The sequence below is a fragment of the Mesoplodon mirus genome, assembly GCF_964341445.2.
Source record: "Mesoplodon mirus genome assembly, chromosome: 5".
Classification (NCBI taxonomy): Eukaryota; Metazoa; Chordata; class Mammalia; order Artiodactyla; family Ziphiidae; genus Mesoplodon; species Mesoplodon mirus.
Window position 1 is genome coordinate 66,752,568 of NC_138980.1, and position 23,267 is coordinate 66,775,834.

The 23,267-nt window shown below is 41.0% G+C and overlaps 1 protein-coding gene across 9 annotated transcripts in view; it reads right to left on the reverse strand.

Moving 5' to 3' along the window:
* Window positions 1-945: 945 nt before the first annotated feature.
* Window positions 946-23,267, reverse strand: part of LOC309803826 (ankyrin repeat and KH domain-containing protein 1) — a 124,136-nt gene continuing 101,814 nt past the window's right edge. For 3 of the 9 annotated variants that reach the window (XM_082620596.1, XM_082620600.1, XM_082620592.1), the window contains 12 exons: window positions 21,865-22,039; window positions 20,605-21,061; window positions 19,674-19,820; window positions 17,360-17,509; window positions 15,582-17,194; window positions 12,252-12,428; window positions 10,608-10,859; window positions 9,902-10,050; window positions 9,005-9,169; window positions 5,811-5,920; window positions 1,443-1,616; window positions 946-1,288 (listed from right to left, as the gene is read on the reverse strand). In XM_082620596.1, the coding sequence (XP_082476722.1) occupies window position 1,288; window positions 1,443-1,616; window positions 5,811-5,920; window positions 9,005-9,169; window positions 9,902-10,050; window positions 10,608-10,859; window positions 12,252-12,428; window positions 15,582-17,194; window positions 17,360-17,509; window positions 19,674-19,820; window positions 20,605-21,061; window positions 21,865-22,039 (3,570 nt within the window). In that variant the 3' untranslated portion in view covers window positions 946-1,287. Of the gene's footprint in view, window positions 1,289-1,442; window positions 1,617-5,810; window positions 5,921-8,227; window positions 8,726-9,004; window positions 9,170-9,901; window positions 10,051-10,607; window positions 10,860-12,251; window positions 12,429-15,581; window positions 17,195-17,359; window positions 17,510-19,673; window positions 19,821-20,604; window positions 21,062-21,864; window positions 22,040-23,267 lie in introns of those variants that run through there. The other 6 variants (XM_082620597.1, XM_082620595.1, XM_082620599.1 and 3 more) reach the window with 4 other exon arrangements.

The following is a 23,267-nucleotide window of genomic DNA, read 5'->3' on the forward strand; positions in this document are numbered from 1 at the left end:
GAGATGAGCCCTTCCTATGCCAGCCTGGTTCCCTCTGGTGTCCTTAACTGCCCTGCCCGCTGTGCACCGTGCACACCTCTGTTCTTCCTCTATTCATCATGAATGGCCTTGCTAGGCGTGAATAGATTACTGCCTGCCACTCTCCCCCAAATTAGACAGAAACATACATCCCTTGCTGGGCTGAGTAACCCTATGTTTGGATGATTTGTTTCAGTATGGGAACAGAGGCTCAAATAGCATGGGGAAATTTTTTTCCCTCAAAAAAAGGAGACCTATTTGCATTGCATCACCCTTGAGGTATGCAAGTGCTACAGAGATTAGAACCTAGCTGTATAAATTGAAGGTGAAAAAGACCAGATTGCTGACATATGGGATCATGATTTTTTTTTTCAGGGGATGGGGAGAGTAGGATTATGACTCTTTATCTGACTCACCAAATAAGCTTCTGCCTCTGTTTGGGTCCTAAGGTCTTCTAACGCTTTGAGGACAACAGAACCAGGTGGAAGGGGCCAGGAGGCTCATATCATGCTGTGAAAAGGGAGAGTACAGGTTTCCAGTGTTGGAATATGGTTGGTACTTACAGGTGGGAGGCAGAAAAGGTATGGGGAGACACAAAAGAAGGCTATAGGCTGGGGCAGTGCCTCTTTTCTCCTGCTTTGGAAAAGCTAAGGAGGGACTGGTAGAGAGGCCTGATTCCAGGAAGGCTGCTTCCTGGAAAGGCTGGAACAGCCCTTGGCAGGGGTCAGGCTATTGCTGTTGATGGTTTAGCAGCTACTATGGCCTGCCCCCAAAGCCTGCCTCAGGCTCTAAGTGCTGCTGGAAGTGGGCCCAGTGGGAGCTGGGAAGGAACCTGGTACCTCTGATCCTAACCAGATTTGCTGGGACCCTTAGCTTTATGGGTGAGATGGGAAGATCAGCATTGAGGAGAACACTGGAGCCAAGGCATTTCTTTGAATGTTTACTAAGCAGTCAGACAGTGACATTCTCCATCCCTCAGCCCCAGCCCCAGCCTGAGCCAAGGGCCAGGGGTTGGGAGGAGTGCCTACAGACCAAAGAGTAGTACAACTAAGGGCTTGGCAAGTTGCCCGTTCCTATCCCCGGTCTAGCTGCCTCAGAGCTAAGGGAGGCACGGAACCACCATGTCGCCCCCTTCTGGATTAGATGAGGCCAGTTGGCCTTTGGATACCCCAGAAAAAGGAGGCGGCAGCAGCAGCGCGAGGGATTCCTCTTACTCCACACACAGGGTCACCTTCACTGGATTAGATGTCCACTTCAAACTGTGCATCATCTGGAGAGAAAAGGCAGGAGGACTGGTTGCTGGGCTGGGGTCTGCAGGTTCAGTGTCAGTGAAGGAGCCCCTCTCAGAATCGAACCCCCACTCTACTTAACTGGGGCATTTGGGTTCAAAGCCATTTTTTAATTTTAGGGTCTGCTTTCCTTACCAGGTATCTCTTCCTCTGTCTCCTTCTGCTCCTTCCGCTCCTCGAGCCTGGAGGGTGGGGCTATTAGAGGAGTTGTGACCCCCGGAATCTGAGGGAGGCAACAGGGGGGCGTCTGGGCAACGGGTGAGTTCTTGCACTCCAGCAGGAACTTTCGGTCGTAGATGATCCTGGTGCCTGTCAAGGGGTAGGGGCTAGTTAAGAGGCAGGAGCTTGGGTACAGAGCTGTCTGGGACTCCAGACATAGGCCTTTTAGGGACCAAGGGGTCACACCTTCCCATTTTTTAAAGGGCTGCTGCTCTGCAGCCCGGCCAGGATCTCAGCTGACTAGCCTTCACAACACTTAAAGTCTCCTGGGCCTACCCAAGATGTGTCTAAGCACCATAGAGCAAGTGGGACACCCCAGCTGGTTTAGGCAGGGGCTTTTAGTTTAGGGGAGCTTCAGGTCTTGGCTCTAGGAGCACCACCAAACTTGGAGCTCAAGTACTTCAGGAGGCTCCTGTCCTGCTCTTCTGGCTCTGGAACTTCAGTGCTTTGGTTCACAAGGGAGGGCCTAGCCCTCCAGCCTCAGTTGGATGAGGAAGCCAAGAGCAGATACGAAGGCTGGTACTGCCACCTGGGCTCCGATATCCTGCAGGGAGGAGCGGTGTTCCTCCTGTGAAATACAGGGACACACTGTTCTTATCCTGACCCCTCCCAAGTCCTGTCAGGCTCAGCTCAGCCTAGAGGAACTTGGCCCCAGTCATGTCCTCCAAAGGCCCTACCCTGTTCTCACCCCTCCCCTTCGCCTCCGTGGCAGGAACCCTGTTCTCACCCCTCCCCTTCGCCTCTGTGGCAGGAACCCCTGAGTAGGCATGATTCCAGGCTGCTCCACCAGTCAGCCAGTAGTCAAGCCAGCCAGCGCAGAGACCCGAAGCTCCTGCCCCCAACTGCCAGAGTCCTGCATTTGCAGCTTTGCAAGACCCGGTTGCTCCCTGCTGAAGCCACACTCAATTGGGGCCTCGCAGGCAAAGTCAGGAGAGCCGGGTGAGCAAGGAGCCCAGAACCCAGGCCATAGTGATGGTTTCTGCCCAGTCACTCGGAAACTAGGCACAAGGCCGTGTTGCATCACTTTGAGAATTTAGGGAACTGGGCTTCGGCTCCAAGTACCCACCCCCATCAAAGCTACAACCTGCAGAGGGGCCTGCAGGCAAGTCCAGGCTCGCACCTCCCCACCCATGTCCTGCGACATGCACACGTTGGCCTGGCCGCTGACCTCCGGGGGTAGTGGCGTACAGTGTGCCCCCCAGCGTGGTGCTGTAGCAGTCAGGCAGCCAGTCCCTGCCCCCGGGAATCGGGCAGCTGGTGGATGTGGCCATAGCACGAGCGGGACGAGCAGGAAGGCAGCGGCTGGTGCTGGTGTTGAAGACGCGGGGCGCAGCCGAGTCTGAGGCGGACTCAGTTGACCACGTGTGGCCGCAGCAACAACACCAGGACAACGTCAAGCCAGGGGCGGGCCGGCCGTCAATCAACCCGATGATCCCGCCCTACCCTTGCGGGAGGAAGCACCAAACTCAGCGAAAGTTGGAAGGAGTTCCAGGAGCCGCACCGGCCTCCAGTTCCTCCTGGCCCAAAATTGGCCAGCCTGCCTATGCCTATAAGCGCTGCAGCTACTCAGCTATTTACTATTTACTGTTTATAGCAGGCGCTGGGGACAGGTGAGGTATGGCACACGTTATTGCCATGTATTAATTCATCCATTCAACAGTTTTGGACAGTAAAGCACTGTTATTAGCCACATTTTACAGGTGAGGACACCAAAGTCCAGAGAGGTTAAGTCATGGTTCAAAGTCGCGGATTTTGTAGGAGGGGGAGCTGGGATTCATACCTGAGTGTGTCTGATTCGAGCATGTGCCCCTAGGCACAGCTGTGTAATGCCTCCCATTAATCAATTTCAGTACAGGGTGAAAAGTGCCTTGATTGCCTGGTGCACAGCCATCAGGGTAGGTCAGGGAGAGAGAGTGGGCTTTCTGGAAGAAGTGATACCTGGACTGATTAAAGGATGAATAAAGGTTGGAAGATAGGAGAGGCCAGTTCTTTGATCTCTCTGTTACAGCTAACCTCAGGAAACTAAGGAAGGACTGGGGGCTGGTGAGGAGGGCTTCGTCTTTAGCCCTCTGGAAAGTAAGATCAGAGAGTCTGGCCTTTAAAGAGAAGATTTTTTGATGTAGGCACAGTGATATCAAAGGAGGCAGGAGAGAGGTGGTGGGAGAGTAAGTACTAAGTCTAGTACCTGTATATACAAAAAATCTCGACTTGACCTAGTTGTCTGCTGTTTGGCTTCCTCAGAATCACTATACCCTCAGCAATGCCACCCCACCAATTAATTGTAGACCACCTGACTTCATGGATTTATCAGTATTACTTCAGCACTGGCTTCATCAGATTTCCCCTCAGCTCTGATTTCTTGACTCATTTTAAAAAAGACTATTTTACAAGTCATTGCTTCTCAAACTTTAATGTGCACATAAAGCACCTGGAGATTTTGTTAAAATGAGGATTCTGATACAGTAGGTGGGACTTGAAATTCTGGGTTTTTAATAAAATCCCAGGTGATGCAGACCCTTAGGTCTGCATGTCCTCAGAATCACACTTCAGGTAGCAAGGATATGTATATTTTATTGTTCCAAAAAGGTTTTTGAGCCTCTTACAAAGTGGTGTATGCCTAAATAAAGTGTCTTAGCAATGAAGTGCTGGAGAGTAAGGCTTGGGATCAGATTGTGGAGGAACCATCTATGACAACTCAACTTTTAAGCAAGGTAAGTAGTCTAGTGAGGGGAGTGGGAGATGGGGTGGAGGACAGTGAGACTGGAGGTGAAGACTCCAGCCTAGTGAAATAGGGTAGGCAAAAAGGCAGTTGCTGCGAGGATGGAGAGAAGTGGAGGGGATCCAGATACACAGAGGAGGAAGGGTAAGGTGACTGATTTAAGGGTGGGGTGGGAGAGGAGATAAGCTAGGATAATTCGCAATCTTCTGACTTGAGAGTCTTGGTAGCTAGTAGTACCACCTAATATAATAGGGAAAACAAGGGGAGGGGCATATCTTATATTGGGGAATATATAATGTGTGTGGAATGTTCAGATGGAGAAGCACAGTAAGAAGCCAGATATACAGGTCTGAAGCTACAGAGGGAGAACTCTGGGCAAGTGATTCAGATTTGCGTGGAGTAAAATCCAAGAGTGTGGGATGAGATTACCTGGGGAGAAGATACACCAAAAGAAGAGACCTGAGCATATCAACACTTATTTAAGGGGTAGTGGAAGAAGAGGATTTCACCAAAGGAGACTGAGAAAGACCAGTGAGAGTAGGAGAACTGGAAGTGTCAAAGGTTTTCAAGAAGGATCAGTGTGGAAGTGATCCTTCTATTAATCTCTATGATAAAACAACAGCAGCAGTTACAGACTTACAGCAGTCTTAGGACCATAAGAGTACTACTAGAAGCTTACTTTTCTTGAGACACTGTGCTATAAGGGCTGGGGAGCTAGAGAATAGGTAGTTGGTTTTAGAGAGAAAACCAGATTCATCATCCATTCAACCAGGATGAAAGACCAAGAATTTAAATCAGAGGTTTTTCAACACTGATTGCCCATTAGCGTATAGAAGCTTCCAAAAAAGAAAAAAAAACCAAAAACTTATGCTCAGGTCCCAACCCCAGATTAAACCCGTAGGGGAATACCAGGTCTCTGCCACCAGGCAAATTACTTTGAACTCACGTCAGTACCATTAAGATAAAACAGGAAGAGGTGAAAAGTAATCACAAAATAGGTTTGCAATCTGATCATTAGATTCACGATCTTGTTTTCCAAATTAGGTCTTCAAGCCCAAGCTCCTGCCCTTTTTTGGAGGTGGTCTTAACACACTCAAGTTTCTCTCACCCATTTCCTACAGGAGAGAGTGAAGGTAAAGTAACCTGTCAAATAACATTGACACACGGTGACAAATCTTTGAGGAATAGAAAACGCAGCATTATCAGAGTCCCTCACCCCAGGACAGGGTCCACTGGGAAGACGTCACAACCATCCACACTTCTTAGTAGAAGAGCTCTAGGGCTAGTTAGAGAACAAGATGTTCAGAAGCTGTTTTCCTACAGTTAGTGTGCCTCTTCCTGGGTTTACAATGTGGTACAAAGGTCTTAAACAGTGGGACAGAACCATGTATACTACTTGTACTCCTCTATTTGGCTTGAAACTCTAATAGGACCAGCCTTTCCCCTTCTAAAAGCTACCTCAAACTAAGGATGGTACCCTCCTGTACTAACTTTGACGTTGGAAAGAGAACTTGACCAGAATCTGTAAGATGGAAACTACAGTTCCAAGTTCTGAGATTTCTTACCTCTGGTTAGGAGAGGCCACCATTGGCTGTCCAACTCTCTTCTTTGGTCTCGTTAGCTGAGGTGATGAGATTTCCCCTTTGAGAGCAGGGACTGAAGGAAGCAGACTGGCCTATAAAAGGGCAAGTCAGCACACTGTAGCCACAATAGGTTTAAAGGGTCTTAAAAACATCAAGAACTTTATTGGTGGTGGTATTTTATTACATTGAACACTACTTGAAATAAGTGGGTCCAGAAACCTTGATGATACAGTTTTATTCCTTGAATGAGCTGTTATTCTCATAGGGCTTGATCTATGCCTCAGCAGGATGTTTCTTTTCTTTTCTTTTCTTTTCCTTTTTTTTTTCAGCAGGATGTTTCTTAATGACTTGAGGGCTCACTATGGGTATGCAAGGTTTTCTTCTGCCTCCACTAAATTCCCCAAATCAATAATGGCTCTCACAACAGCAGACTTTTGATTCCATGTAAGAACAAATGGTAGGGGCCCTCAAATCTCAGCAATATATTGGTTTCTAGTAGTCCCATACCATACATTCTCATTCACAAGACAAGAGAATCTCTTAGAACTAGGAGACCCTTTTGAGTTCATTTACATTGTTTCATTTACAGATGATGAATGTGAAGCCCAGAGGTGAGAAATGATTTGCCTAAGGTCATACAGCTTAAAGTGGCAGAAATGAAAACAGAATTTAGGTTTCTGACTCTTGTTCCACTCTACCCATTCTGCCTCCCCACAAATCCCTTGTATATTCTGAAAGTAATTAAGTTCTTACCTGAGCTAGGTTTAATCCAAGGTTCAGGTTGGTAAAATAGCAGTAAAGTAATGCCAGGAAGAGGCAAGACAGAGGAAGAGATTAGCAGGCAAAATGGAGTGGGGAGTAGGTTACTGGGATTCAAATAGAAAGAAAAGAAGGCAGTGGTGGTAAGAGGGCAGGAAGTAGGGTATCCTAAATAACTGATACAAACTGCACAGCTCCTGTTTTTTCCTAATCCTTCTAGGGGTTTCTCATAATTGTGTCCTCTTCTTATGGGTTCTAGTTCCTGATCTGAGATAAAATTTCTCATTCTGTTGTCCTCAAGGTATAGAAGATATTGGAAGAGCTCTTCCAATAATTCAAGTGTACTTTAAATAGTTAAGATACAACAAAACTCACTTTTTGTCCCACTGAATAATTTACTTAATATTATCTCTCTCTAGTATATGTTTCATCAAGCGTAGTTTCATTCATTCCACTAATATTAGGTGATTTTTTTGGTTATTAGTGGTAAGTGGAAACAGCAAGATATGTAGGTGATCCCAGGGGTCCTTTGTCCCCCCTCAAAGGGGTCTCTTGAGACTACTTGATGTGGTTATTAAGCATTACAAAGGCAGTAGCTTCAATACCAGTGATAATTTCCAAATCCATTCAAAATAGAAAATAAGAAATGAGCTTACAGAAGCACTCTTATATGTAAAATGATATGGAAGACAGAACAACCAGGTATGTCTAACACAGAACAAACGTGGTGTGTCTCATCTAGTGGCAGCTCTAGGAGCAAGGGAGAGAAGATTAAGAACTTCTGTTGGTAGGAGAGTAGAAAAGTGCTTCTGGTATGGGTTCTGCCCCTAGTTATTATTTTTCTGTGCATCCTTCTTTGCCTTAATGCGTGCTTTGGCTCCTCTATCACCTCAAACATTTTCTTGTTTTCTTTTTTAGATCGCTTTTATCTAAGACCAGGTAATTCAACCATATTAAAACATGAACAGTCAGGTTGATGACTGTTCTTTTCATTGGGCTAGTTTTTTCTGCTCTATTGCATCAGATTCTTGGCATAGCCTATGGTTTGGCCAAAGCAATCCATTCCAGTGTTCATGAATTTAGCTTGTTGACCATATTGGCTCTTCATGGAACTAAGCCCAGAATTAGTCACATATTTGTAAACATTATTCAGCTGATTCAACAATACAACAGAATTAAAGGAGTCACCCCCACCCCCTCCTATGTCCCAACCCAAATAAAACTTAAACACCTATAACCAATATAATCTTTAGATAAAAAAGTCAGGAAGCACAAAAGGAATCTGAAGGATGATTTGGGTGTCCCTAAGTTTTTTCAGTGTCATCTGACTGAAATCCTGTTGTTCTTATTGACATACTCATGATCCACAAAGAGCTAAACCTTTTAATGGCTTATCTGCTAAAGTCAGATAAGACACATTGCAGGGGCTTGAAACATTCTCACTTTTAAAATGATACGGAAGAGAACAAAAGAACAAGGAATGTTTAACACAGAATAAGTATACAACTAGTCTTAAAAGTTTTTTCAAGGCAGTCTAAGAATGGACTCTAAAGTGTGAAATGTGAGAAGCCTATCACAAATATAGTATTAACAACCTGGTTCAGTATGATTGTGAATTGGGTAGTACCTGCATGACCACTGAAAGGATCACACCCCACTTCTAAACACTGTTCATCTTTTTATTGAATATTCTGGTAAATATTTCACATTAATACAGGCCACATTAAGTAGAGCCACTATATGACAAGAAATTTACTCAACCTTTTCATTTTAAGTATGTAAACAATTGTACATGTATTTACCACCCTAAAAGGTTGAAACATGTAATCATCTAATTCTCTTCTGCATACAAGTCGCATTCAGTATGTTTAGCCCAAAGCACTAATTTCAAAATGGCTAAACTAACCAGAGAACATAATCAGATGGATAGGAAATCACTTTGTTCATATACAATGGGCAATCAAATTTCCATTGCTAAAGCCTCAGAGAATATTTCTTAGGCACATTAAAAAAAATCCCCAGGGTTCTTCCAAGGTCAAAAGTTTCTCAAACAAGGCTAAAGAGTAAGACCTTCTAACTTAGTTGACATATTTGAGATGCATGTTTCCAATATGAGGTGCCCACGTGCCAGGCCAAATCTGAAAAGGGGGAGGAAAAATTGGAATTTCTAATTAGGAATCTTTAGACATTTACAAAATGAATATATAAATGCAATGGTAATTCACTGTTTCTGCCTAGGAAGAATAAATATACATGAGATAAAATGTTAAGTAGCATCATCTTGATATTGAAAAACTTAATTCAGGTCAAGGTAGTCAGATGTCATGACTTTTGATATTCAGAACTTGCACTACCCAAAGAATTAAAAGAATGACATCATAAATCTGAAAAATAAAAGAGCATTAAGTCCATTTTACCTGCTGGGCATCAGTGCATTCAGTTGAATTTTGAATAACTTTTATCATAGGGTTCCAAGCAGGATCTGGGTTGTGAAGTCCATTAAACAGAGGGCCTCCTGGAACATCAGCAAGCTGAGGATGGGAGGGTATTATGGTGCCTCCATACATGGAAATTGGTAGACCCTAAAACAGCAGAAAGGTGTAATCATGAAGTGATTGTAAATGATGATTCCACAATACCAGCATAGATTCTTATTTCCCTTCATTCAAAGAACTCCAGAGTATCCTGTAAGTATAGCACCACTGTACAGTCTTGGGAAACCAAAAGTGGTTATTTGCATCAGCAACATTTTTCAATGAGAATAGAAAAAAACAAAACAAAACAACTAAAGCCAATATCAAGTCATCAGGAAATTTCCAATACTTGATGAACACATATAATACCCTCAACTTTCCCATATTTAGGATTTACTAATAAGCTTCTGCCAAGAAAAGGGGAATCCTACATGATTGCTTGCAGCCACAATCTGGCTTTATGGCAGCCTGGAAGCTCTCAGAGGAGACAAGAGGGCAATGGGGAACTCACAGCCAGCTTTTCAGAGAGGAAGAGGCCCCTCTCTTAAGCTGTGGCAGCCAAATGCAAAGCAGCAAAACCCAAATCTCTCAGGTTTTGGAGGGAAGACGGGGGCTTCTTCAGGATAGTTTGAGGACAAACTAATGTAAACAACATAATCTACTTTTGAAACTGGATATAAGATCTGGCAAAGTCATAGAAACAAACTAGTTATACCAAAAGGGAGAATTATTTCAGTACAAATTACTCCTTAACATGTGACTACATTAGCTGGCAATGTGTTAAACAAGTTACAATGATGTTTGTCAGCTCACTTTAGAAAAACCCACAAAACTGCTTACCATAGGCTGATGAAAAATGTTAGAGGGGGCTACCATTCCAGAATCATCTCTCTCCATTGGTTGATGCTGAGAGAATGTGCTTGGGTCTGATAATTGTTGATGCATTGGATGGTTCCCTATCACAGACTGTGACCAACCTGATAAGCCTTCTAGAAAGAAGAATTGAGATCAAGGTTAGATATTTATTTGGAATAAAATAACAAAACATTACCACTGGATTTTTTCACACTAAATTTAATCAAAAGCATTCCTTTGAGAAGCTCAGGACACATTCATGAAAATCTCTGCAAACCAAAATACAAGTTCCTGGAAAACTGGGTGGAGTCCTCTGAATACCCCAAACACTCTACCTTGTCCTTCAAAAGATTAAGTGCTCTCTGAAAGAAATCAAATGATTGTCCTATTCTATAATGAAAAGCTTAAGAAGGAAAGGAAGTATGCTTTGAATCTTTTATTTCTAATCAAGTCTGTATTTATTATTTTATATATATTACTATCATACATATTACATCTATTATTATGTATAATCCGAACTAACATTCCAGACTTTGAGACTGGACTGAACTCCTCAAAGTTTTAAACAACCTTACTGGTTAAGTGCAGGAACTAATAAGCTTATTTATTTAGGTAAGGAACTAAGTTTAAATGGCAAAATCCCACAACTTACTCGAGATATCCCTCCAGACAGAGGACGCTGTAACTGTACCTGACATGGCATTGACGCCAAATGACCAGATTCCACTGTGTCCAACAGGAGCAACAAAACTGGTCCCCACAGGGGCTTGTGCAACAGACCCTCCTTGCCGAATCCGGGCTAGTCTCTCTGTTCCAATGGGGGGAGGTATCTTTCGATCCTGACTGGCACTGCCTCCTTTCGGTTGGCCCAATGTTGGTGGGGCAGAAGTAGCTGAAAGAGGTGAAGATGATCCCGAAGAAACAGATGGAATAGGAGAGTCACCTGGTGGCAAAATATTTCTCTATTGTTTTATTACATATAAAAACTAATTATAAGAATATGAGAAACCTTGTTGGAAAGATCTGTTCCACAACATAGGTTCTGGAAAAAAATTTTCATTTAACAAGATCATTCAAATGAAAATATACAGGAACTTCCCTGGTGGAGCAGTGGTTACGACTCCATGCTCCCAATGCAGGGGGCCCAGGTTCGATTCCTGCTCAGGGAACTAGATCCCACATGCATGCCATAACTGAGTTTGCATGCCACAACTAAGGAGCCCGCCTCCTGCAACTAAGACCTGGTACAACCAAACATATAAGTAAATTAAAACAAAAAGAAAATATATAAGTTCTATAAATATTATCCTATACTACTTCTGCCTGTAGTAAGTATAAACAAATAGTCTAAAAATATAGTAAGTATAGACTAGTCTAAAGAATTTTTCAAATCGAACTGAACAAGGCTAGAAAGGAAGAAGGCCATATTTATTCTTATTATAGTTCTGCTGGCTTGCGGAATCTTAGTTTCTCCACCAGGGTTTGAACGCGGGCCCTCAGCAGTGAAAGCGCAGAGTCCTAACCACTGGACCACCAGGGAATTCCCCTTACTGTAGTTCTAAAAAATCTTCTCAAAACATATATTGTCACATTTTAAATTAACTTAAATGTGACAATGTTTGCACAGTAACTATCATATTGTCTGGAAAATAGCTGCTGGTCCTCTATAATTATTAGCTGTTTTCTTTTTTCTCTTTCTACAGCCCCTTATTTTTCCCCATAAGGAAGGAAGGTTAAATGTTAGTGAAGCATTGTAGGATTCAATTCACAGCTTTGTTTCTTAATGGGACTCTCAGGTAATATGGGTAGTTTTCCTTGTCAAAGGGCCAATACTCACTGACTTTCTCATGATGCTCATTAAAAAAAAATCAAATCCTGTTCAAATCCTTTTAGAACTTCATCTGTTCTAAATAATGAAATAAGTCAGAACAGAGGAATATTTTCACTTATAAATGGCAATCATACAGTTTCCTCAAATGTAAAAATAAATGAGGAATCATACCAAACTGACGAGATACTTAAATTCAACTTCTTTTCAGACCTAAGAAATTATTTCACAATACTGTCCCCAAAGGGTCTTATAAAACTACTTGTAGTGCCTCTTTTCTTGATCCAAGTCTCAGTGTAATCTCAAATCTGGCTTGGAAGAATAGCCTGACCCTTCTCAAGTTTTCTATCCTATAAATGACTGATAATTTTTGACATGACTGCAATACAAACCTTGGGTATTTGCATACAGTTTAGATTACTAAAGTTACAATATAGCATCCCCTGAAACAAATAGTTTAATAACTTATTCAAGACTCTTTGGGAAGAGTTCCTCCAGGATTCCTACATGAGTTTGGGGCGCTTGTCCAAGGGTGGGGAGAAAAATGTTGTCTGTTGAAACTGGGAGTCCCAACGGGAGCTGGCCCTTGCAGGAAAACCCGAGTTCCTGGTATGCCGGAAAAACTTGTCAGAGGAGCAGAAGAGGAAGATTGGGAGCTGCCTGATGGGTCAATGGATGGTAACCCTGAAATAAAAACAGGTCCAAGACATCAAATTAGCCAAGGCTTTAAAAATGAAAGTCCAAAGTTTACTTAATTCCTCTTTAAAAAAGAAGAAAGAACGCAGTTTATTTTGTGGATCACAGCAACAAAAATCCATTTATATCATACTGTATGTCCCCAAACCATTTTTTTCTTACAGTCCAGAAGAATATCACCAAGCAGGACTAGATATAGAAATGTGAGCCCAATGTTTAGGAATGGCAGTCACCTGGAGTATGTTCTAGATAAATCTCAAAGCTTTCATTGGAGGGGACATGAAATAAGAGCATGTTGTGTTACCCATCACTTAGAAATATAGCTGTTCATCTATATAACTATAGTCATTTCCTGTGCAAGATGAGTAACAAAACCTACCAATGTTTGCTTCCTAACAAGGAAGGAAAGCATACTATTAAACTAAAGATAATTTCAGTATTCCATCTGATTAAAAAAAATCAACAGCTGCAAACTACATCAAAGTTTCTATCTAGTTTGCATGAGTCTGAATTTAGCAGTATTCTCAAATTCCATTGCTTTCTCTGGAGAACATTTTAGGGAAAGAGGTCAAGGATCTGGAAAAGGATTATAGGTGCTCATTTCAGAAAAAAGTAGTTAATATCAACATAAAAAATTCAGAACTTTTCAAGCAGGTCTTATTCATCTATAAAGTATATAATTCAAAGGCTTTTAGTATATTCACAGGGTTGTACAACCATCACCACAATCAATTTTAGAACATTTTTGTCTACACTAAAAGAAACTCTGTATGCATTATCTGTCACTCTCCATTCTCCTTTACCCCATATCTGAACCTCTAAGCAACCACTAATATATTTTCTGTCTCTCTAGATTTGCCTATTCTGGAAATTTTATATAAAAAGAATTATATAATATGTGGTCTTTTGTGACTGGCTTCTTTCACTCAGCAAAATGTTTTCAGTTTACCCATGTTGTAGCACAAATGAGTACTTCATTTCTTTCATTGTATCTCATAATATAGAATATACATTACACTAAGAATAATATCTTATACAGATATACCACATTTTGTTTTTCCATTCATCAGTTGATGGACATTGGATTGTTTCCACTTTTTGGCTCTTAGGAATGGTGTTGCTATGAACATTTATGTACCAGTTTTTGTGTAGACATATGTTTTCTCTTGGGTATACCTAGGAGCAGAATTACTGGATCATATGGTAACTCTTTTTAACTTTTTGAGGAACTGTTGAACTGTTTTTCCAAATGATGTACCATTTTAAGTTTCTACCAGCAGTGTTTGAAGGTTCCAGTTTCTCCACATACTTTCCCGTCTTTTTAAGCATCACTATTTCTTACCTGCAAACTAGGAAAACTAAACTATATCCATGAAAGAAGAGTATCAACAAAAGAAACCACCCAGGCAGTTAAGAAATGAAGCCAAGCTTAATCAATCCTGGACCCCGGAAGGAAGGTCAAGAATTAATGCTTGCTTTTTTAAAAAATTATTTTTTAACCAGTAATAAATAATTTTGATGTTATAGATCTGAATAATTAAGGTTCCCAAACCTTGTTTGCTGCCAAACTGGATGGATGATTTCCTTGACTTTCTTTTCTCCAGCCATTTATAATCTGCACATCTTCTGGGATATAGAATGTGGAGTGCAAAGAGCTCCAACACTGGAATATGAGAGATCTGAAGTCCAACTCTAGCTAAGGCACTCGAAATTCACATATTAGTGCCAATCAAGTCAAGGATTAATTCAAAAATTAATTTTTACCACAGTCTGAGCACTGGCAATGAGCTCTTCTTTCATTCTGGGGCCTTTGAAAACCTTTTTATTAGTCTGCCAAAAAGAAAAGTTAAAATAGATACCTATTTATAGAAAAGAAGAAAAAAAATCCAAGAGAATATTTTGGACCACAGACTGTCTTATGCAAGCTTTATTTCTATTCAAAAGATGATGTAACAGCTATGTTTTCCTGAAAAGATAAGTAAATGGAAACATATCTGATAGAAAAGCTAAGGCTATGCCATATCCATAAACTCACAAATTTTAAACAACTTAGATCAGTTTATAATTAGCAAAAAGGAAAGATGGGCTATGGGACAGTTTTCCAACTGGAAGAAGAATGCTAAGTGGCACTAGTTCTTCTTACCCCCATTCTAGGTCAGCCACAATTTCTAATTTGTTTTTCAGAATAGAGCAAAGAGATTGGACTAAAATTTGGCCCTTAGACTCTGGAAAATAGATTCTGGTTTCCCAAATATCTCCAAGCCACCACCAGCCTCTTATCTTTCTAAATCTTTCTTATACTGCCTCAGCAGCTAATTTCTAATTTCAAGGAACAAACAGCTGATTCAAAAAAAAATTTTTTTTTGTTAAATACGAGCCTATACATGACTGGATCTCTTCAAACAGCTCCATCTAATGTAAATAATATAGAGTTACGACATCATTTAATATTCATTCTGAGCACCCAAGACTGAAAACAAAGAATGTAGATTATGGACTGTAACCTAAACACCTTCATAACCCAACCTTTTTAATCTCAGAAATGCAGGCAATCACTATGATTTAAAAAATGTCTGTAAATTTGGAATGCTTGAAGCATCCTATGAGTCCTTTTTTATTAATATCATCTTATACCAATTCTCAGAAAATGGACTGACACAAGGTGTAACTTCCTTGAAATGAGGTGCAGAGAGATCATAAAAGAGAATATAAAGCAGCTCATATGTGAGTGACTTACCTACAACTACATTTTGGCCACTCAATCAGCAGTCATTAAGGGGTCTTTACTATTTATGACACACCTTCATTTCTTTAAAAGATCATGCAATATTATGTACAAAATAAATGCTTTATTATTTTGGAAGGTTAGATTATGTTGTTAAAGCCCCGAACTGAGCTTCCCTGGTGGTGCAGTGGTTGAGAGTCCGCCTGCCGATGCAGGGGACATGGGTTTGTGCCCCGGTCCGGGAAGATCCCACATGCCGCGGAGCAGCTAGGCCTGTGAGCTATGGCTGCTGAGCCTGCGCCTCCGGAGCCTGTGCTCCGCAACGGGAGAGGCCACAACAGTGAGAGGCCCGCGTACCGCAAAAAAAAAAAAAAAAAGCCCCAAACTGTGAGGTAATGATAGTTATAATAACTTACCAACTGGACTAGTAGAAACTCGCTGGGAAGGTGATCTGAAGCCAGGTGCCTTGGAGTTGTCAGGGTGCACGTTTTCCAAGTGTCCAAGTACAGAGTTACCCAGGAACGCTGACTGAACAGTGAAAGAGGCATCTGCAGTAACTCGTGAGGACAGTGGACCATCTCCCCAACCCTGGTTAGCTGGCACCTGACTGCTGTCAAAAAGACTACTGAAGTGATTGAAAAGCGTGGCTGGGCCAAACGTAGGTGGCAAAGATTTATTTGCTGGGTTAATGTGCATCTGAGAACCATTCATAATGTTCATGGCTGAAGAAAGCTGCACTGCAGCTGGTGGGCCTTGAGGTGGTGTTAAAGGAACTGGATTTGTCACAAAAATAGACTGGGGATCCTGGTGTATAGTTGCATTTGGTACCACCGAGTAAAAAGAACTTCTGGGTTGCATTCGATGAGAAACTCGAGGTGCTGGTACAGCTAACTGAGGTAAATTACTGGTATCCTGATTATCAGCAGCAACCAATCTAGGTGATGCCAAAGTCAATGGAGCAGGTTCTGAATTAGATGCAAAAGGCATTGACATAGGACTTAAATCAGACACACTGGATGGCTGTGTTTCCTCCTGTGTGTTACTGGAGGGAGGAGTGGGACTACCAGATGGGTGAGTTTCTGGAGCTCCTGGGGTGTTGCTGGCAGAGCTACTGCAGCTGTTGGCAGTTGAAGAGGGGGTACACAGGTTTGCCATGGACTGGTCCTGTGTGGACACTTTCTCTTTGGGGGCTGGCATGGCAGAGAAAGACTCCGTCTTTTGTGAAGAAAGCTGTGCTTGAGGAGTACTTGCAGGCAGAAATGTGGTGGGAACTTGCCCACTCGTGATAGGTGCAGAGGAGACAGAAGGCAGGGAACTACAAGTGCTTGTCACAGAGGAAATCACTGCTGCTGGAGGACTTGTCTTAGGCACACAGGCAAACAACTGCTTTCTGACTGATGAAGGAGTCCGGGTATTAGTCACACACAGTTGCTGACTGGCAGCAACTACAGAAGAGACAGTGATAGGACAACTGGCAGTAGCTAGTCCAGCAGACTCTGAGGGTAAAACAGTCCCGTTCTGGTTAGGTAGACGGCCTGTATTATTATGCTTTGGAGAGCTATTTGTGTTGCCAGGATTCACAGGTCTCACTGGGAATGGTCCCCAAGTGTTAGGAGAAGGTGAAAATGTTCCTCCAAACTGGGCCATGGGTAAACGAGGATGCCGAATCTGTTGCATAGTTTGAGCAGCCAGCAGGGCAAAATGAGGGTGAGGATAAGCTAAGGGTAGAGAAACTGGGAAAGAAGAACGTACATTTGCTGGAACGTTCTTATTAAGTTTATTAGTGGGCTGGAACGTAGATAATGTTGTTGCCTGTGAAGTTACAAGACTTGGAGCACCCAAGGGAAATGCATTTTTACTGGAAGCTGCTGTGGTGCCTACTCCAGATGAGAAGTTTGCGTGGATGGCTTTGGTGCTGGCAGGTGTTCTGATATGGTTTTTAGGAATCAAGTCTTCCAGTTCCTTAGCAGGATCTTGAATAAGTGCATTGATAAGCTGAACTGCATATCTTGTTGATTCTGTACCACCCCTGGGGAGAAAACAAACAAAAAACAACAAGATCAAAAATATACAAAACTAGGTAATCTTTACCATGAAACAGAATCCTTGATTGTACCATACCTAACAAAAATGTACTTCTAATAAAATTTAATTTCCTCATAGAACTAACAATATATATATATCTCACAATTACCTTATTGTGATCATTCTCTCGCCATTCTTATCTTTTTGTTTATCCACATCAATATGAGCACCAGTAACATCTTGTATTGCAGTGATGTTGCATCCTCCTCTTCCCATTATCCTGGAAACCACTGAGGCTGGAACAGACAATTTCTTTGACCTACAAAATGAAGACCACACATAAGCTTATGAAATCAAAATGTCTATTAAAAAAGATGTCTCGGGCTTCCCTGGTGGCACAGTGGTTGAGAGTCCGCCTGCCGATGTAGGGGACACGGGTTCGTGCCCCGGTCCGGGAAGATCCCACATGCCGCAGAGCGGCTGGGCCCGTGAGCCATGTCTGCTGAGCCTGCACGTCCGGAGCCTGTGCTCCGCAACGGGAGAGGCCACAACAGTGAGAGGCCCGCGTACAGCAAAAAAAAAAAAAAACCAAAACAAAAAGATGTCTCGGGCCTTCCTGGTGGTGCAGTGGTTGGGAATCCACCTGCCAATGCAGGGGATATGGGTTCAATCCCTGGCCTGGGAGGATCCCACATGCCACGAAGCAACTAAGCCCGCGTGCCACAACTACTGATGCCCACGCGCCTAAAGCCCGTGCTCAGCAACACAAGAAGCCACCGCAGTGAGAAGCCCGTGCGCTGCAGGGAGAAGTGGCCCCTGCTCGCCGCAACTAGAGAGAGCCCATGCACAGCAACAAAGACCCAACGCAGCCAAAAATAAATTAATTAATTAAAAAAAAAAAAGATGTCTCAGTAAGTATGTTCATGAACATTTGTAGAATAGTATTTCTCAAACCTTAAAGAGGAAATTATTAGAAGTTTTTATTTTAGAAACTGACCTCTTATTATATTGAATTTAATTTAGTAAAGGTAAAAAACATACTGCCATTTAAAAAAATTATATTTAAGTCACTCATGATCTCAGCATTCAAATCTGCATAAACTATCACATGTTAACTAAACTGCAATGATCATATATTGATACTTTCAAAATTAAAATAATGCATACCACATTGTTAAACTCCATACTGAAAATGAATAAAGGCAGCTTATCAGTGTCAACAATTTTACTTAGCAATAAAAAGTAAAGCCTCAGATTTGTACATAAAAAGCAATCCACAAGTGGAGCCTGGGACTTCCATTTGTGTGAGAAAACACCAGAGGCTGATTTTGGGATCTGACAAGATGGCCTGGCTGTCCTGCAGGATTATCAAGGAAAGCCAGTGTTTGCCGGCAGAACCAAATGAGAGCAACACCCATTATTTTCATGTGGTCACTGCTGGCTGCCAGGATTCCCTCCTTGAGGAAGGGACCCTCAAACTTTGGACTATACCTTCCAGAAGAATACCCAATTGTAGACTCTAAAATACATTTCATGATCAAAATTTAATATCCTAATGTAGACAAATAGGGAAGAATATATTTAGCTATTTTGAAAGCTAGAGCATAGACTAGGCCATGAATAATACTTAAATCAATCTGATCATTAAGTGTGCATCACTTCTGTTCTGCCAAGACTTCTTCCTTTTTTGTTTGCTTTTAATGGACACAAAGTCTTAGAAAAATTACAGAATAAAAACTCAGACATCTTAGTCCTTTGGTGATTAAGTGCACATTAGCAAACCTATGTCTTATCCTGATTCCCTGTTGTAAAGCATGAGCAGAGGCTAGAAATACCTTCTGGATTGTGTGAAACATTTAAAAGCAATGGCTCCTCTCTGCTTTTATTCATTTCCCCCATCATGGTTTAAGTATAAAGCAGTGTGAATGAAGGGAGTTGTCAAAGTTAGCTACAGGGACGTTGGTATTTGTCTTTATTTTTTTTTTTTGAGGGAGAAGGTAGTTTTAATTTTATGGGCTCTTCCCCCTCCCCTTTTATGGTGATCTAATTGCATTGGTTAAAAGCAGATATAGATTCTCTAGCGAAGTCTAACTTTATTTAAATGCTGTAGATGGACAAACTTGTCTGAATCAAAATGGGACCATTAAACAAACATCACAGCCTTCACAAATAGCATTGTGACTTTGCTGTCAATTGAATCTTCCCCTTAAGAAGCCTGTGACTTTTTGTATGGTTTGTCTGTAAACTGTATGTCTTATGTTTTAATAAAATATTTTTTGTTATTCTAAAGCCAACATTTCTTGTATCATATAAAATATGCATACAAAATTTACACACTGTTTCTAATTTTGCTTTAGCCTACTCTGGATATAGGATGGCACTGCAATTGAATATAATAACCACATTCAAATTATTCATTAATTAACTGGATAACCATCTCACAAGAGGAGAAAAGTTAAAAAGACGAGACTAATACTACTTACCTTCGAACAACTTCTTTCCACCCTTCCTCTCTTTTTTGCCCCCTTTTAGGGCTAGTCAGATTCAGCTTTATGTTTGAAGAGCTTAATGGCAACGACACTGACTTGTAGGTTGTTGATAAGGAATTAGGATTCACTTCACCTTCAAGTCTGAAAAGAGAAATATCAAGACCAATAAATGATAAATTTTAAGATAGAAACTCAAGAGATTTGCTGAAGTATCTGAATTAAAACTCGGCACACCAGGGCTTCCCTGGTGGCGCAGTGGTTAAGAATCCGCCTGCCAACGCAGGGACACGGGTTCGAGCCCTGGGCCGGGAAGATCCCACATGCCGCAGAGCAACTAAGCCTGCTCACCACAACTACTGAGCCTGCGCTCTAGAGCCTGCGAGCCACAAGTACTGAGCCCACATGTCTAAAGCCTGTGCCCTGAAGCCCGTGCACCGCAACGAAGAGTAGCCCCTGCTCGCCACAACTAGAGAAAGCCCGCGTGCAGCAAGCAAGACCCAACGCAGCCAAAATTAAATAAATAAATTTATATAAAAAACCCAAAAACCTTGTTAAAAAAAATTTGGCACATAAAATTATTAACAATTCAGAAAAATAGAAATAGGGCAAAGAGCCCATTATTTATTTTAGTATTAAAATGGATTCAGAAGCCAAAAGGACTATATATAATCAATAAAAATGACATAGTTAAAATCAAGGAATGCTAATATTTTCAGCTCCAAAGTTTAATGTCAAAAGTTCTAACAATCTCATTGCATAACTAGCACATGATAAGGAGGACACTGGTGAATTTCAGTTTTAAATGCTGAAGACAGGTAATGTGGTAGACTTCAATTGTTCAACACAACATATGTTACTTCAAGTTCTTGTGCCAGGCATGAAAAAGGAAAGGTAGGTGCAGAGTTAACAAGTCAGAAAATTTTACCGTGTCTGAGTTTTGGAAGCAGCAGTACTTGTCTTTTCTTCTTGGGAATGGAGCAGCAGTGAGGGGTATCTCCTATCACTAGAGGAATTCACATCCATAGTGAAATTTAACTCTTGGCTTTTACCACCACTACTACTCTCACTGTTGCAATCTGTGCTGTCCAAGTTATCTGAATCACTATTCCCACCTGCACCGCCACCTCTGGGTTCTCCATTTATTTTATTCTTATCTGCCTTTTGCTGTGCTAAGGATATGTGTTGTTCTGGTAATATTAAATGTGCAGTGGGGGGGGTCTCTTTTGTTTTGTTCTTCTTATTTTTCCGATTGGTGCTGGGAGTTGTCACAACATTGGCCCTTTTTTTCCCAAACACATTTGTGAATGTTGCAGATGTTGCAGAGATTCCGATTGTGGTGGTGGTGGTCGCACTAGGAGGTTCTATGGGAACTTCTTGCTCCACTGAAATTATGAAAAAGGATAAAAATCACACTGAGAGCCACAGATCTCAAAACAAATTGTGACAGAATATACCTAATAATTCATAATAATTCAGACCCTTAGGTCATATTTTCCTTTTACTAGTATTCACTAGTAAATAAAGAAATCTTTACTGTTGTGAGAATAAATATACTATATCATATTTTGATATCTAACTTGGTATAAAACATTAACATCCTTAAGATCTGAAATGCTAGTCTCATAAACTAACCAAAAATCACAATATAGTTTGAATTTAAGAAAATTTTCAAATAGCATTTTAGAATTAGAAGTCAAATAGAGCAAAATTATTTGCCTACTACAACCACTGCCAGACTGTACAATAAACAACTCTTTGAGAGTAATGGACCCCAACCCTATATAGCTTCAAGACTGAACCTTAGTTAAAAATTTATTGAGGAACTGGACCTCTTCCCAGTTTCCAACTGGGGAAGGAGAGGGTAGAGAAGAACCTGAAGAAAAGCTGGCAAACCTCTTACTGTATCACTTTTAGGACATACATAATGTTTTTACAGGGGAACTTAAATTACAACTGAATGTCTTCAAATTATGTGCTTGCCTTCCCCCTTCTGTTTCTCTGTGTCACTTTACAATGTAAAATATTTAGAAGTATTTACTATGGAAGTCAACTGTCTATTTCAGATTAAAGTAACTGAATATTCAACTAGAATTAGTTTTGAGAGTTTTGAGAGCAAAAAGCACTCAAAATGATGTTGATAAACACAGAAGAATTTTATCACTAATTCAGATGGTTCATTTCTCACCATCTTCATCATTCTCCTCTTCATCTTCATCCTCTGGTAGTTCTGAATTCTCCTTAGGTTTGTTTTCCTCATCTTCTTCCTGCTTCCTTTTCTGTTCCTCTTTTTTCTTTTTTCTCTTTTCTTTTCTTTTCTCTCTTTTAGCTGCAAGAGCCTGCTTTCTGCTCTCCTCTCTTGACTGCAAATAAAGTAGGTATCTCATTTTATCAATAAGGCAGTAATTTAAAATAAATAATGAAATGATATTTTTGTTTATGATACATGGGGTTTCCCATAGATGTCAGTCTTAACACACATTTATAAAAGCAACAAAAGAAGAAATAGATAAGCTGGACATAATCAAAATTAAAAGTTTTTGGGCTTCAAAGGGACCATCAATAAAGTGAAAAGACAACCCATAAAATGGTGAAAAATTTTTGCTAATCTGGTAAGGGCCTTGTATCAAGAATTTATAAAGAACTCGTTAACTCAGTAATGAAAAGACAAATAACTCAATTAAAAAATGGGCAAAGGATCTGAATAGATGTTTCTCCAAACAACATATACAAATGGCCAATAAACACATGAAGAGATAGATGCTCAATATCACAAGCCATCAGGGAAAAGCAAATCAAATCACAATGAGATACCCACTTCACTGTCACTAGGATGGCTATAATCAAAAAGACAGATAAAAACAAATCATGGTGAGGATGTGAAGAAATCGAAGCCTTCATATACTGCTGGTAGGATCATAAAATGGTGCCACTACCTTGGAAAACAATCTAGAAGTTTCTCAAATGGTTAAACACAGAACTGCCATATGATCTAGCAATTCCATTCCTAGATATATACCCAATGAAAACATATTCATACAAAAACTTGTACACCATGCTTACTTCAGCACCATATATACTAAAAAAATTGAAATAACACAGAGAAGATTAGCAGGGCTCCTGCACAAGGATGAAACACAAATTCATGAAGTGTTCCAAGTTAAAACAAAACAAACAAAAAACGGGTATACTATGAAATGGAAACAACCTAAGTGTCCATCAACTAATAAATGGGTAAACAAAATGTGGTATATCTATATAATGGGATATTATGCAGTAGTAAAAAAAAAAATAATTAAGTACTGATACATGCTACAACATGGATGAACTGTGAAAACATTATGAATTGCAAGAAGCCAGTCACAGAGGACCAAATACTGTCTGATTCCATTTATATGAAATGTCCAGAATAGGCAAATCCATAGATTTATGTGGCATTTGTTTGACTAAAATGCAGCTATTGCTGGAAAGGGTGTGGAGAAAAGGGAACCCTCTTGTACTGTTGGTGGAAATGTAAATTGATACAGCCACTATGGAGAACAGTATGGAGGTTCCTTAAAAAACTAAAAATAGAACTACCATACAACCCAG